General features: G+C 38.6%; 1 protein-coding gene and 1 pseudogene across 1 annotated transcript; one reads left to right on the plus strand and one right to left on the minus strand.

Moving 5' to 3' along the window:
• The first annotated feature begins 594 nt into the window (after nucleotides 1-594).
• On the plus strand, nucleotides 595-1,403 carry LOC104602703 (21 kDa seed protein-like; annotated as a pseudogene).
• Nucleotides 1,404-3,288: 1,885 nt separating this feature from the next.
• Nucleotides 3,289-8,203, minus strand: LOC104602606 (cytokinin riboside 5'-monophosphate phosphoribohydrolase LOG1-like). The gene is made up of 7 exons (XM_010266353.2): nucleotides 7,762-8,203; nucleotides 6,857-6,954; nucleotides 6,693-6,723; nucleotides 5,771-5,870; nucleotides 4,150-4,220; nucleotides 3,799-3,942; nucleotides 3,289-3,511 (listed from the first exon to the last, which is right to left on the minus strand). Exons 1-7 carry the CDS (start codon nucleotides 7,879-7,881, stop codon nucleotides 3,422-3,424), a joined length of 654 nt encoding a protein of 217 aa, XP_010264655.1. The 5' UTR covers nucleotides 7,882-8,203; the 3' UTR covers nucleotides 3,289-3,421.
• Nucleotides 8,204-12,537: the final 4,334 nt, after the last annotated feature.

Genomic DNA, 12,537 nt, shown 5'->3' on the forward strand with positions numbered 1-12,537 from the left:
AATTAGTCAATGTCTCAGTGGTGACTGAAACTCGGTGAGAATGGAAAATGGAAAGCACGGACAGGCTTAATGCAGATTTTTGAATTTCACTAGAGAGTTATAAACATTTAAAATGTAAAAAATCTCCGGTATATACATCAATGCCCGCCCGTGAATTAACATCAATTCCGACTTGGCACCTATCCCAACTGTATAGGATTTCTGATTTTGGGCCTAATAATTCTGGTAACACCCATGAGGCCATGACCTAACCCAGTTTCGAACTTGCCACTCGTAGTGAGTTACATGAACATCTCAGAGTCTCTGACTGTCATGGACAATTGGAATTTGGAAATGGTGCATTGATCGACCGATTGTATCACTTGAACTGATTGTTAGACGATTAATGTGCCTTGGACACAGAGTCCGTTGATCCGTTACTTCAGGAGGAGAAAAAACCGTTTTCAATCACTTAGACTTGGCAACTTGAAACTTCGATGGTGACTATATATGGGGGCTGTAATGCAGACACTCCCCTCAGACAGTGAAGCTCAGAGCCTCGCAGATAGACAGAGCTCCAAGAGCTACTAACACCAACCTCTCAATTTCTAAATCATGGGGAATAGATTTTTAATTTCTGGGCTCTTGTTTTTGGCCTCGATTCTCCAGAGGGAGGCCATTGCTGGGTCCAGTTCTCGTCATGAAGCGGTGCTTGACACCGATGGAAATCAGCTCCAGGCTGGAGTAGAATATTCATCGTTTCGGCCATCCGGGGAGGTGGCGGTGGTGGGATGTCTATTGGTAAGCGGAGAAATGCAACCTCTCAGTCTCAGATCCCCACTGTGAAACAACACTCCCACGACATGAACGTCGGTGCCCCCTTGATTTTCTCCCCGGCATTAATATTGAATTCCTTGGAAGAGTTTGCTGGAATTCGTTACCTCAGAGAGACACCATTGGAAGAAAGAAGGATAGAGGAGGAGACTGATTTGAACGTTGAGTTCTTGGGGATAAAGAGGGTCTGGCAGGTGGAGGCGGCCGACAGGTCCTCATCGTCATCACATAGCCAAACAAGGTATGTGACGCTCAAAGGCCAACCAGGTAACCCGGGCCCCTCCACAGTCAGGAACTGGTTCAAGATTGAAAGGATAAGCAGATCAAAGCCCGAATACCGGATTGCGTACTGTCCTAGCGTGTGTAATTTGTGCCATGTTGAATGTGGGACGGTCGGGATCACAAAGGAGAGTGGAAATAAGTGGCTTTCTGTTTCGCAGCACAGAGTGTTCCCCTTCGTATTTGTGAAGGCGAGGCACAGTGAGGAATACTAGAATTAGAAAGATAGGGATTAGACGGAGAAATAACCAAATCAAATCAAATCAGCGCATGCTCTGCTGACCTTGGTGCTACAGAGAACGCATTCTCTTTCAGAGGAGTCGATCCTCCCTTTCTTTTTTTCATATTCTAGATCATGGCAGGAGTGTTTTGTTCTTTCTAAATTAAATTACTGTTTCAAGGTTGAAACTTGAGATGCAATTTGGTTATCAGACTAACTCCTCACCGGCTCACCCTCCTCCAGGCTCCAGCCACCTATTGTTGTGGTTCCATTAATTATAAACAAATTAAACTTGTGCTGTAAGAAAAGCATACTAAAATAAAAACAGCAGGGCCAGAGATTGACAGAGGCATGCATGGTCTTCTGATATCTTCCCCTTTCAATTAATAAGAGCAGGTGGCCCCTGTTTTCCTTATTACCAATAGACAGCACCGGCCCTTCCATTCCCCGCTATCTGTTGTCTTGTCTGTCTGTTCTTCAATCTTCACGCATGACAGACCTGCCTCCTCCCCACCCCATTAACTGCTACTCACTCGGGCCTTCCTACCGTTGTCTTGCTCTGGTTTCTTATTTCATTGTTAACCGTAGGTACGCGCAAAAACGTTTTTAACTGTTTTCACTTGTCGTTTGAAGTTCACAATAATTTGTAGAACATAAAAAGAAACAGTAAAGGAGATCTATGAAACTACGCTTTCTGAATTCTGACAATCTTGTCTACTGGATCTCAGTTTCAGATATTAAGAAGCAGTAGCCTCAAATTCCACTTCAGAAAGTTAAAAATATATTAATAAATAAATAACCAGAATGAAATAGCCTTTTATTTTTGTATGTGTGTGTTGTGGCCTTGTGGGTGGGATGAAGTGGCCCGAGTGGGGGAGGGAACAAGGAAATTAACCTTTACTTTGAAGAGAGGAACTGAGGAAGAAATGTTAATAACTAATACACAGTTATATCGTTCATTCTCACTTCATGGATTGTCCATTTGTCCCTGTACGATTGAATGGTATGGAATATTCTATATTCAATTTGTTGTTGTATACTTCAGAAAACAGTTACCTGATCTGCTGTTTAGCATGATTTGCATGACGTTGGCATGCTTCTGCATAAGGGTGTCAATAGACGGGTTTTGGATTGGACCCCATCCAGTCCAAACTCCAAAATCAATTTGGATGGATTTGACGGACCAACAAGACATATTAGATTGAATTGGATTGGACCTGGTCCGTCAGTAATAAATTTATATTGGATTGGGTTGGATTAAGCCAATATCTGGTACATTGATATAAGATAAGAATATAGGTGTCAATGGACCAGGTTTGGGTTGAAACCAATCAAAATCAAAATGAATTTGAACAGATTGGATGGTCCAGACATTGAATTGGACCGTCCAAAATGGTCCAGAATATTCATTGGACTGGATTGGACCTGATCCATTTATAATGGACTCACATTGGACTGGATCGGATTGGACCAAATCCAATCCAATTGATACCCCTTTGTACATTGTGATCAATTTATTTGCCGAAGAGGTAGAGAAAAGCGTCGTTAGCTACTGAACTTGATATACTGGATTAATTCCATCAAATGGGTATCTTGTTTCAGTCTAGCAGTAGTAGGTGAATATGGAGATTACTCTTGCATACTTGCAGCTGTTTCCTCAACATAGTCCGACAAAACATGGAGACCTTTTTCTATTCATCCACATTAACAAGATTGCAAGGAATCGTCATTCGTCAATCATGGGGTAAGCCTCCAAGGAACACATACACGAATCCATCTTTAGTTCTTTACAACGCTTTATTTTCTTTATTGGAATTAAGGTGGTTGAATTATCGTTGAAGCATCGCCAATTGTAATTCATGCAAATTAGGGGTATTCTTTTTGTGATTAACATGGTATAACTGTTCAAAATATGCTTGCAGTTTTCCCATCTATATACCCAAAATAGTTTAGAGTTAGAACACAGATGAACCAGGTTTAAAACAAAAAGGGAATAATGAAGTTTCATATATTGAGGCCATTTGCTTTCTACAAAATGATTTTTCATCATTGTGGATTTCCTTTGGTCTTTCAAATTAGTTCCTTTCCTCCACAAACACATGCTCCTTATCAAGAGATATCACACTTGGAAGAGTAGCCGAGCTGTTCCATCTCCCAACTCAACTGTGATGCAACTTTTTCATGGCGAGGAAAATACTCCTGCAACCGTGAAATAGAAAATTCTTGTCACTGTGATCTTTACACCAAGAAATAAAGATATCCACATCAAGAAGCCATGAAAGACAAGTCTAAGTACATGTCTTCCTACAAGAACAAACCTATGTTCCCCATTGTAAGTGTATTTAGTTATTTATGCATGCATGCCATGAATTGTGCTCATGTTGCAAGGACACAGCAGATTGTAATCACAAGGGATGCACAAGTGCACAACCAAGGAATGTAGCTCTATCTTATAGATCAGATATAAAAGGTTGAAGAAATATTACCTCCAATTTCTTCACTAGTTCCTTCGCTGTAGGGGCTGATACAATAATATGGCGTGCACTTGGACTAACAAAGCCTTCCTCTACAGCTTTGTCAATGAATGACAGCAATGAATTGTAGTAACCGTCAACGTTCAGTAATCCTACCTTCGAAGTTCAGAAAATTTGACATTGTAACTTCAATGTTCAAGCATCTGTTTAGTTACTGTGTGTGTGAGAGAGAGAGAGAAAGAGAGAGAGAGAGAGAGAGAGAGAATTGGGGTTTGAAGGACTAAAATAGCTAAAGTATACCAACCAATTTTGGACCTAAAGAAGACAGGACAATTTGATCACAGTGCAGAAAACAAAATTTACCGGTTTATCATGTATGCCTAGTTGAGCCCAGGTTATCACTTCAAGTAGCTCTTCAAGAGTCCCATAGCCGCCTGCATGTACATCATATAATTTCTTCAATCTACCAGAGTGCACTCAAGAAATAATTTTGTGCTCTGTCCGTTTTATTAAGAATTAGGATAAATTAATACTTTGAATAAGATCCAAACAGATTAGCCACAACTCTTATCCATTCATTTTCCCAGGGCATAGGATTTATTGGTTCAGGACCTCTGGAGAAGTCACTGAGTACAGAAGATAATCCCCTGAAAATGGAAAGAGTCACAAGAGGGTTGCACCAAGAATACTAAAATAATCTGTTTACCCCTGCCCATCAGCCTTTACCTTGTTCCTGCCACCTGTGGGTGATAGTTGGCAAATGGCAAGTCTATTTGATAAAAGTGTGGATGTGTTTTTCTTTCTTTTCATTTGGCGAGTGCAAGAGTACAGAGTATCAATAAAATAAAAAATGCAAAACTATTTCATTGAAATAGGAAAAAAGGTCAGATTGACCATTGAAATAGAGTTCTTTACAGCCCTGATATTCAGTTTCTGATGTTGATGGGTCAGTCATAGTGGCTTGATGGGTAGCTCTCTAATCATGGATCTCGGGATCCGTGAGAGCGCTCGAAACGGTTCTGAAAATCTATGCTCACTGCTCAGTACAGTTGCTTTCACACCAACCATGTATAGTAACAAATAGAACAGGAACAGAGATAATATCTTGCCACTTCTAGTTTAAAATTTATCCAATATAAATTATACAATGTACGTTCTATTATAATTGTTTTATTTTTTTTCTCTTTTCAACTTTGGAAGGTCAAACAGAGCCTTTCTGTTTTAGAGCTCCAGAGGTGTTTGAGCACTTACAGTACTCAAAAAGAAAAAACAAACAAAGATGATTTATCAAAACATCAAGGATGACTGAGTAAATTAAGAAACAACCAATACTTTTCCCTTTTTCTGAAGTCAGAAAGAGCCGTTTTGCAAAACTGCAACTTAAAAGGTGTTTGAGCACTTACTCTGCTCTTTCCCCTTCTAATTCTGCTAGTCTTCTCTTCTGGTGCTTTGTAGTAGTATTTTTAGTGCTGTTGTTTTTTTTTTTTTTTTTTTTTTTTGAGTTTTTGAGTGTTCTATTGGTAGCTGTATTTTCTAGTTTGTTTAGTTGATTACCACTTTTACTACCAAAAAAAAAGTTTTGCACTAGCAGTATATTCTTTCACTTTGAGAACAAAAAGAAAAAAATAAGAAAACATGACCATGTTGATTAGGCGAAAATTAAGAACATGACAATGGAGAGATGTGTTCAGTTTAACTCTAGGACCCAACTTAGATTATTACCAAAACCAATTTAGGAAATAATGTCATGTCTTTGTTTCTTTCAATTGAGAACGATGATGTTTGATTTGTATTGATGGATTTTTTTTTTAAATTTTTTGGAGACTGGTTTTTAGTGGTGATGGTTAGAAAATCAAATGTATGGAATAATGTGATATTTCAAAAAGGAAAAACACAGTGGGACAACCGGACTCTCATCATTCTTGCGTTGCCTTGAGAGTTAATTGTCAGTATTCGCTGAGAATTTTTCAGGGTTTACACTAACCCGGTAATGCAATAAAGGCATCTGACCGTCTAGCCATCTCTGCCTTCCTTTGGTGCATATCTGCAACTGCCTTCACTTCCCCTACTGTTTCACCACATATCTGCAATGGGTTGCAAGAAAAAAGAAAATCAAGTAACAGTATTTGTGTGTGTGTGTGTGTGTGTGAGAGAGAGAGAGAGAGAGAGAGATGAATGATGCAATGGTGATGGTCTTTAATCAAAATCCTCAACTCAGAAATTCCTCGCCGAGAAGTAAAAAGAACAACAAAATAGAAATGTAGATATAAATAAAAATACAATAAAGAGAAGGAAAAGAAAAACAGAAGGATAAAGTCTTTCAGGAAGAAAACAAAAGATAGAGAAAAGGAAGATAAAAAAAAAGCACAAAGCGGCAAGGATAAAAATGAGAAAGAGAACAACCAACCAGAAAAAAATAGGGAAAAAACAGAGGTCCCAAATAAAGCGCTAGAGGCCAATAAAAAAAGTAGCTTCTGTAGCTATCAATCAGAAGATGTAAACCCAAAAATAACCATAATACCCAAAAAAACAAATAACCAAGTGATATGATGGATAATTTCATCAATTCAACATGTGAAGATCAGATTAGTTTTAAAAGCCATTCAAAAGCTTATCCCCTTGTTCTCCTTTTCTTCATCGTTCAAGATCTGGAGAAAAAGAAAAGGGAAAAGAAGGGGGGGGGGGGGTACGACACTAGAAATAACAGAAGTACCAAAAGACCACCAAAAAAAAAAAGCAAGATAAAATAAAAGGAACCCATCCATGGAAGAAAGAGAAAATACTCTCTCTCTCTCTCCATCCAAGGGGAAAAGGAGTACTCTTTCTGCCTTCTTTTTATCTAATAAGAAAGAAACGAAAAGCTTTAGAGATTACCCATTTTTTCTAAGCAGTTATAGCAGACATACCTCTGGAGGCATGAGCGTCTTGGGAATAACTCTGGAAGAAGACAATAACATGACAAAATTCAGTTTTTATGAAGATCATAAATAAATAACCAAAACCCAATGAATGTAAAATTTGCGTTTGTTTATGTATTGTGGAGAAGTCGTGGATAAATGAGCTAGCTCACCCAATGACATGCCGACCACCATTATAAACAGCCTGTGAAACCAAACCCATCAAGCCCACACTTCCCCCTCCATAAACCAGATCAATGTTCCTTGACACCTTCAAACAAAACAAACAAATTTAAGCCAAATTTGAACGAAATCATTTGTTTAAGCCATCAAAGGAGGAAAGAGAGAAAAGGCAAGGCGAGAGAGGTTTCAGTGGCATTCATTAAGACTTTAATAGAACATGTCCGTGCATCAATCTGAGATCTCCTTATCTACATTTCTATCTGTAAAGAGAGAAGCTACTGGGGAAATGGAATGCAACATACAGCAGGATGCTTGAGTACTTTTTCAACTCTTTAAAGATAGTAGTCAAGATGCAAACATTATATGTGCATTTGTGCTTCTGTACGTGCGAGCAGTTTACTTGTGTATAAGGTGCGTAATGGTGTTGGGGGGGGGGGGGGGGGAGCGAGCAGGCGAGCTCTGTTTTGAACCAGTTGAGAAAGCACGAAGCAGAGAAGAGCGTACAAAACAGAATAAGAGCAGACAAATAGTCTTCCAAAAAAAAGTTCACCAACTTCAAGAAAAATAAGGAGAGATAAGAGCTTAGTTGAACGAACCAAGCTTGAAACAAAAGCTCATGACCCCGTTTGTATAAATAGGAAAACAAAAGCGAAGGAAGAAGAAAATTTAGAAACAATTTTCATGGCTTTCTAGTAAGTAGTAATAAAACCAAAATTCTACAAAGAAAACTAGAAGAAAAAAGCTTGATGACGAAGTGCAATGATAAAAAAACCATGTCAAGAATCCAATTTGAAACCCTGTAAAACCATGCCAAGAAAAACACAGAAGACCATTAAAATGCGCAAAGAAAAAAGAGGAAAAAATAAAACAGAGTAAAAAGAAGAAAAACATTTACCAGTTCTTTCCCAAGCTCAATAGCAGCATCTTGGTAGCTGCTCTTCTTACCATGGCTACTCCCACAGAAGACACAAATCCTTTTGAATTTGGACTGCTTCATTTCATTCTGTGTCTCCATCCTTTCTTCCTCTCTCTCTCTTTCTCTCTCTCTCTCTCTCTCTCTCTCTCTCTCTGTGTGTGTGAATACCTGCTACCCTCTATCTTGAAATAATTCCTCCCTCGGCCCCTTCCTCCTCTATACTCAGACGTCCATAGCCCCAACCCCAATATATGGATATCAACTGTCGCAGTACTGATATCAAGCTCCAATTCTCTTCATCTCTTCCTACAAGGCAACAAGGCTACAACCTTCACACCCACCCCATGAATTACAAAGTAAAGTACCAGAGTTCAATACAAAATATCCGCTACTCACAGTCTACCTCTCTTTTGAGTTTTGAGTGAAACTGCTCAAGCGTATTTATAGACAAGAGGCACACGTGCGTACAATGGCACCCCCATCTCCACACATGCAATGCAACAACTTACAAAAAGAATATTGCTGATTTATAAGGAGGAATTATAGTATACAACGAGTTAATGCAACTCTTGGTTTTCCTCCCCCTACAGACAAGAACAAGATGGGGCCCATTAAACTTAAAAAAGACGACAAGCTTTTTCTTGCAGCCCACCGTCGCGAGAGCACCACGCAGATCGCTGTAGGCTGAAGAATACAAGAATAGCATTAACTTGTTTGCTAGAATTCCTTGTATGTCGCGGTTTGTTAGTTTAATAACCAACAAGATCCATTTTTGCTGTTTTTACCAAACCGGGTTTGAGAGAACTTGCCACCATTTATGACAAGCTGGCAGTTGGGTTGGCATTGAAATGGGTCCATTGAGGAAAAACCGAAAAAGAATGAGAGCTAATGGGGCAATGTTAAAAGTGTAGAGGAGGGTCAAGGTGGGGTCCAGGTTATCATGATGTGATACAGGTTTTGAAATTATCAAAGAAGCAAGCATGTGATGGAGTTGGACTCAATGTGGTCCGAGGCACAGCCTTGGCATTACCCAAGTAGTATAATTATATAATAGATGGGTGGGGTTAGGTATGAGACTGGCCCTCCTGCTTCCTCAACTGGACAGTCTGGACATGCCAAGTCAGCCTCCAATGAGGTGGAGATTTCCTTTGGGGCCATTAGATTCCATTTGTTAATTAACTCAAATTAAAATGGGTGCTGCTTGTTGAAACCAAAGATCCATAGAGACCACCCCAACCCTAAACTAGAAAGAAAAAGGGTAGAGGGAGAGTAGAGGGGGGAGCTCTCAACTCTCAGACTCAAATTCAAGGAACATGAGAAGTTATTGATGTTTAAAATAAAATGTACTTAGAATGGAAGTACATATTGCAGGCTACCCTCAAATCTATTGCGTGATTAAACCATGTCCAGTCAAAATAAAATCATACAAGAAACCCAGCACAATATCTCAATTGGACGGGTATAAACAGCCAAACTAGAATGATACTCAATGATCAGAGAGAGAGAGAGAATCGTGTATATAGGTTGAAGCCCATATCTGTTATAGCCTTGAATCCTATCTCCATGTAGCCTCATCCACCCACCCTGCAGAGTCGACATATTTGTTGTATTCTAAGGAAACAAATGAATTTTTATTTCACACGCTCCTCCATTCCCCATATTTTTCCCACACCTCAAAGCCAAAGGGACCAAGCATGCTGTCCCTCACCCTGACCCCCCACTAATTGCTTTGCATCTTCTGCTCTTCCTTCCTCTTCTACTCCTCCCCTTCCCCTCTACTTATATTCTTTAAATTATCTCTTATATATATAATTCTAATTTTATTCTTTAAATTATCTCTTATATATATAATTCTAATTTCCATACATACACAGGGTTGCCTCAACTGAACCAACCAATGTCATTTAAATTACTTTTTATGATATTGCTTCATTTTCAGATCGCTAGTTAATCCCCAAATTAAAACAACCTCTATTCCTTTTCCTTTCTCTTTCTTCTATTTCTTCCTGCTCGTTGAAATTTCTGTTTGCTATGTTGAGCGCGTGCAATTAGACTGTTAGTTTGGATTTATATAAAATAAATAAAATAAAATGTACATATTTTTCATTTGAACCATGCATTATTTTTTTTTTCCTAATGTTGCCATCTTTTCCAACGTTAAATGCTATACAACTAAGGGAAAATTTTAAGTGTGAAGAAATCAACCATTCAGCCATTAAGGCTCTAAACTTGAAGGCTTTTCAGTACTAAATCCACCTGAAGGCTGAAGTTGAAGCCTCTTAATATATACTCAGGAGTACAGTAATCAAGCTAACATGCCATTCAGCCATTAATTAATAAGTGGTGCATCTGCAATAAGACATTCAGTTCAGCTACATGCCCCTTCAACACACGCAAAAGCAGATGCAGCACTTTATCATCACAGATCACACTAGTAAACCCCAACTAGACGCTTCTTTGTTATTTCTTTCTGAACCATCACTTTCATACTTGTTATATATATTATTTTTTCCTTTCTAATTGTTTTGTATAGCAGTCTGCATCTGACTGTATAAGGACACAGTGTTCAGACTAGATGGGAAGGGACCAGCTTCTATCTTTTTTTTTTTTATTTGCAGCTTTATCTCTGCAGTAATTCCAATCCGATGGTTGGGGGTATTTCCAGTGCTACCAATGCCTTTTCCAATCTTTACTATATTCCTTTTCCAATTCTGCTCAGGTATGCACAAGCCCCATTATTTACTAGGTTAATTATTTGTTCTTTCTTTCTAACATGCTTCGTTTTGATAAACCAAGGGAAATGCTGAATCCAGTGTAACTTATTTTTCTTTCCTGCAGTGGATTTCTAAGTCAGGTCATTTAGTGAAGAACCTCAGTACTAGCTTGCCAAATGTTTAAAATAAACCTTTTGAGCATAGAAAGAATGGTTAACATTATTTAGTAAAAATATCCTTAAGCTTTGTAGCATAGGGAATCTTCCTATTTGATAGGGGTGAGCAAGAAAAACCCAAGAACTGAATCGAGCCAATGAAACCGAACCAAAAATTATGGTTCAGTTTCGGTTAATCAATATAAAAAACTGGTGGTTAATCAAACCAACGAGTATATATATTATCATTTATAATATAATATTTTATATGTATTTCTAATTTTTTATTATATATTGTAGAGAAGATGGGCCGAATGGCCCATAGGCTGCTTATCCTTTTTTATCTTTTATGTTCTTTGCTGTAATGGACCTTAATCTGAGCTTTATTCTTTCTTATGTTATGTTTTTTAAATTTTTTTGCCCAATTAGGGGCTTTTCTGTAAATTACTAAAGTTTAACTTAATGAAATAGAATTAAGGGAGTAAGAGAAGAGATTATGTTGGAAAATCTTTCTCTCCGAATCCTAGTTGCCACCACCTTGTTCTTTTTCTTCTCTCCTCTTGAACTCTGATTTCTACTACTTTCTTTTGAATTTTTGCAACTTTCTAAACAGTCATTTCTTCTCAAAATGTTGTTTTTCTTCTTGGTATCAGAGCAGGCTTGTTTTTCCCTTTTTTTTTCCCATACACAGTGTGTATGGAGAACTGAATCGTATGAATAGTTAAATAAACCTATTTCAACCCAGTTGTTAGTGGTTTCTGGAGAGAAGGGGACAGGTTTTTTCGTCCTCTTAACAGATTCAAGTGTGTTGCCCAAAACCCTAATTTTCTGGAGAAATCTGATTGCGGGCCTCATAGGGAGTTTGACCTGGGCACTCAGTGACTGAAGGCCTTCTCATTCTTCTTCTTGAAGATCGAATCAAGTGGATTGGTGTTCTGTGAAGTCTACAAGGAGTGGCTGAATTTTCTTTGTTTCTCCCAGCTTTTGGGTGTGATGCAGATTATTGGTACGACTGCGTAGAGGTTAGCTCACAACACAGTTTTTGTTCTGTCTTCATTTGTTGATATTCGAAGTTGTTTGAAGTCATTTTTGAAGTATTTAAGAAGATGAACTCCTCAGACTTTGAAAACAAGCATGTTGCTAAATCTAAACAAGTTCTGGGAGCCTCTGTAGACTTTCTACTAGCTGTGACCACAATCAAGCTGGATGAAACTAATTATCTGACTTGGTCACAATCAGTAAAATTTGGTTGAGAGAAATAGGGTGTTTGAGTTCTTGACAGGGCTAAATCCAGAGTATGACATTACAAAGCAAAATATTTTATCCAATGATAGTGTATCACTGTCTCAAGCATATGCCTTGGAAAGTAGTGAAGAAAGCAGAAAACTTGTCCAGGTCCAAGGGGCTGGCCTAAATGATCATTTTGCTAATATGGGAGTGAAACCCAAGGGGGTTACAAGGACTCCAAGTAGCTCAGGGAAGAAAGGGATTATTCGTGAGTACTGTAAAAAGCCAAAACACACTAAAGACAAGTGTTGGAAATTGCATCCTGAGCTCCTACCACTTCGGTTTCAGAAAAGTCTGATAATATAAAGGCAGGGAGTGCCAATGTTGCTATTGGTTCAGATAGTGACAGATAGCAAACTAAAGAGATGACGGCTAGTGAGCAGTTAGCAGCTATGAAGGAAGAATATGAGAAGTTTGGGAGGATGATCAGTCACCTAGAGGGTGTGACCTCTTCTTCCAACCCTCCAGGAAATTCAACATCTTCTACATTTGCTCATTCAGATATACGGGCTTCTGCCAATCATACAACCATTTCAGGTAATTGTTGGATCCCTTGGATTATTGATTTTGGTGCTTCTAATCATATGACCAGCCTTTCT

Source organism: Nelumbo nucifera, chromosome 2, assembly GCF_055504915.1.
Source record: "Nelumbo nucifera cultivar China Antique chromosome 2, China Antique-T2T, whole genome shotgun sequence".
NCBI lineage: Eukaryota > Viridiplantae > Streptophyta > Magnoliopsida > Proteales > Nelumbonaceae > Nelumbo > Nelumbo nucifera.